A 3718-nucleotide genomic window follows, 5' to 3' on the forward strand; every position below is an offset into this window, starting at 1 on the left:
AACTGTCACTGGTGTTCTTAAGTTCTTAAAATTACTCTTATTTAATTGTAAAAAAGCCCCAGATAGTTGTAAGTTACCCAAGATGGTTGTATAGATGTATTTCCTAAATTTATCTATGGAAGAAATAAAATCTCTCCTTCAGGTAGATCAAGAATATATTTAATAAAAGTTGTCTTGAAAATTATTTTTAATTTTTTCGGTCTTAGTTGAGTAGTGAATATTTTAGCTTTGATCTTAAATGCCTAAAATTCATCAGTTAGCTCTTATGGGAGCATGTTCTTACAGGATAATTAAGATTGCTATGGGACTGTACAATGACTTTATATATATTTAATTTTAAGACTTAATACCACCCATAAAATATTGAGTAAGCAGAAATTTCAAATAAATAGTATCTTTTCTTGCCTCATGTTGTTCTTTCTGCCTTGAATGCTATTCCACCACTTCTTTTTGCACGTTTTGATACTCTGCCTACGTATCAGCTTCAGTGAAACTTCTTAGAGAAGAGGCTTTTGATGCTGCAGATGTGTCTGGGTTCCTCTTATCTCCTCCTGAAGACCCAATTTCCTCACTACTAGCAGTTACCACAACTGTAATACATCTCTTACCTCTGCCTGGCATGCTGCCACAGTACTGTGCAATGTTCATATGGTTTTCTTGAGGAAAATATGAAATCCATAGTAATACAGAAAGATAAAATTGCTGGTGAAACCATATTTATGTAAAGGGTATTAAATAGGGAACTTGCAGTTTATTTTGCAGTTGAAAAGTAGTCGTAGAGTTTTAGACCGGCATACCCGCATACAGACTTTGCAACAGAGAGGCACTTATTGCACTAGATCCCAGTTTGCTCAGCTATCCAGTCACGGTAGGCTGTCACACGAGTGTACACTCCTGGCTTATCTGCCAGACCACATTGTTCCCCCCAGCTCACTATCCCCACGAGGAACCAGAGCCGCCGTGTGTCCTGTTGTACCAGCGGGCCACCAGAATCACCCTGAAGAAACAGAAACAGAATAATGATTTCAGTGTGAAGACAACACCAAAGCGTTAAGGAGTTTATTTTTTATGGCAGTGGAAGCAGTCATAGCCATTATGACAGTACAGTTAGTCTGACATTACCTGGTAAGATACTATACCAAGTCATGTGAAAATCACCAAACTTTTCCAAGAACACACATTCCTTCAGCAAGTGTGAGAAGATGAGGGGCACATTTCCCAGGCTCCTTCAGTTGCTTGGTTGATGCCGCTCAGCACAAGCTTTATCTCCCTTAGGAAGCCTTCCTGAACACCTGTGCCTTCCCTCCCCACTGCCAACCCTTCCACCTTTGGGCTGGATTAGTTTGTCATGGCCTGTGTTCCTATATCCCGTGTGTATCTTTTTCACCGCTTCATCATGGTTTTACACAAGCACATTCGTGTGCCTGTTTGAACTTTCTCCCACTGGGTCAGTTCCTCTCATTGTGGCAGCTGCACATCTCTGCAACCCTCCTTGCATTTTCATGATACTTGTTCAGTGTCTGCTTTTCTGGTCATTCTGTAAAGTCCATCAGGGGAAGGGGCCCACCCTATTCCAGGCACTGCTGTATTCAGCCCATAGTAGATGCTAAGAAAACATTTGTTGAATGAGTTTTTAGAAGTCTCACTTATCCTTCTATTCATAGTACTCTCCCTGCATGGTGTCATTAAAATTTTTTATTTTTTATCAGACATATGTCGTAGCAATATCTTTACTGATACAGCTCCTAGGGCAATGGAAACTAAGGAGAAAATAAACAAATGGGACTCCATTAAAATAAAAAGCTTCTGCACAGCAAAAGAAACCATCAACAAAACAAAACAACAAGAAAGCCCATGGCATGGGAGAACATATTTGCCAATGTTATATCCGAAAAGGGCCTAGTCTCCAAAATTTATAGGGAACTCATACATCTTAAAAGAAAGATAAACAACCCAATCAAAAAATGAGCAAAGAACTTAAATAGACACTTTTCGAAAGTGATCATACAAAAGGCCGAGAGACATATGAAAATATGCTCTAAGTCACTAATTATCTGAGCGATGCAGTTCAAAATGACAATGAGGTACCATCTCACACCTGTCAGAATGGCTATCATCAACAAATTGACAAACGACAAGTGCTGGCGAGGATGTGGAGAAAAAGGAACCCTTGTGCACTGATGGTGGGAATGCAGACTTGTGCAACCACTGTGGAAAACAGTATGCAGTTTCCTCAAAAAATTAAAAATGGAACTCCCATTTGACCTAGTAATTCCACTTCTAGGAATATATCCCAAGAAATCAGAAACACCAATCAGAAAGGACATATGCGCCCCTATGTTCACAGCAGCACAATTTACAATAGCTAAGATTTGGAAACAGCCTAAGTGCCCATCAGCAGATGAGTGGATTAAAAAACTGTGGTACGTCTACACAATGGAATACTACACTACTATAAAAAAGAAGGGACTTTTACCATTTGCAACAGCATAGATGGAACTGGAGAGCATTATGCTAAGTGAAATAAGCCAGTTGGAGAAAGACAAATATCACATGATCTCACTCATTTGTGGAATTTAATGAACAAAAATAGAGCCAGAGACATAGAAGCATTGAACAGACCATCAAACTTCAGTGGGAAGGCAGGGGAGGCAGGGGGGTGGGGTGGGGTAAGAGGTCAATCAAAGGACTTGTATGCATGCATATAAGCATAACCAATGGACACAGACAATAGGGGTGGTGAGGGCATGTGCTAGGGGGTGGGAGTGGCTGGGGAGAGGTCAATGGGGGGAAAAGGAGACATATGTAATACTATCTGTAATACTTAAAAAAAAGAAAAAAAAAGAAAGGGGATTCCACTGTGTGAGAGAACATATTTGGCAATAATACATCTGATAAGGGGTTAATCTACAAAATATATATACTCATACAACTTACCAAAGGAAAACAAAAAATCAAATTAAAAAATGGCAAAGACCTAAATAGACACTTCTCCAAAGTGGACATACAGATGGCCAAGAGACATATGAAAAAAATGCTCAACATCACTAATCATCATAGAGACCTAAATTAAAACAATGAGATATCAACTCACACCTATCTAAATGTCTAGAATCAACAAATCAACAAATGACAAGTCCTGTGAGGGTGTGGAGAAAAGAGAACCCTAGTACACAGTTGATGGGAATGCAGACTGGTGTAGCCACTATGGAAAACAGCATGGAGTTTCCTCAAAAATTAAAAATGGAACTTCCATTTGACCCAGTGATCCCACTTCTAGGAATATGTCCTAAGAAACCTGAATCACCAATCAGAAAGAATATATGCATTCCCATGTTCATAGCAAGACTATTCACCATAGCTAAGATCTGGAAATAGCCCAAGTAGATGAGTGGTTAAAAAGGCTGTGGTACATCCTATATAATAAAAGGCTAATATGCAAATCAATCATACAGCAGAACGACTGGTTGCTATGATGTGCAATGACCACCAGGGGCAGATGCTCAACGCAGGAGCTGCCCCCTGGTGGTCAGTGTGCTCCCACAGGGGGAGCACTGTTCAGCCAGAAGCTGAACTCACCTCTGGTGAGCGCAGCCAAGGTGGCTGGAGCCTATCCCGCCACTAAGGATGTCTGACTGCCAGCTTAGTCCCGCTCCCACTGAGAAGTGGGCCTAAGCCATCAGTCAGATATTCCCTGAGGGCTCCCGGACTACAGAGG

The 3718-nt window shown here is 40.7% G+C and overlaps 1 protein-coding gene across 1 annotated transcript in view; it reads right to left on the reverse strand.

Annotated features, from left to right (window-relative positions):
* Positions 1-385: 385 nt before the first annotated feature.
* Positions 386-3718, reverse strand: part of LOC102420563 (transmembrane protease serine 11D) — a gene marked incomplete at its 5' end in the record, with an annotated part of 19344 nt that continues 16011 nt past the window's right edge. Inside the window, one exon of the mRNA XM_014461701.2 lies at positions 386-997. Within this exon, the coding sequence (XP_014317187.1) occupies positions 836-997 (162 nt within the window). The remainder of the gene's footprint in view (positions 998-3718) is intronic.

This window comes from Myotis lucifugus, unplaced genomic scaffold, assembly GCF_000147115.1.
Source record: "Myotis lucifugus unplaced genomic scaffold, Myoluc2.0 scaffold_159, whole genome shotgun sequence".
NCBI classification, from domain to species: domain Eukaryota; kingdom Metazoa; phylum Chordata; class Mammalia; order Chiroptera; family Vespertilionidae; genus Myotis; species Myotis lucifugus.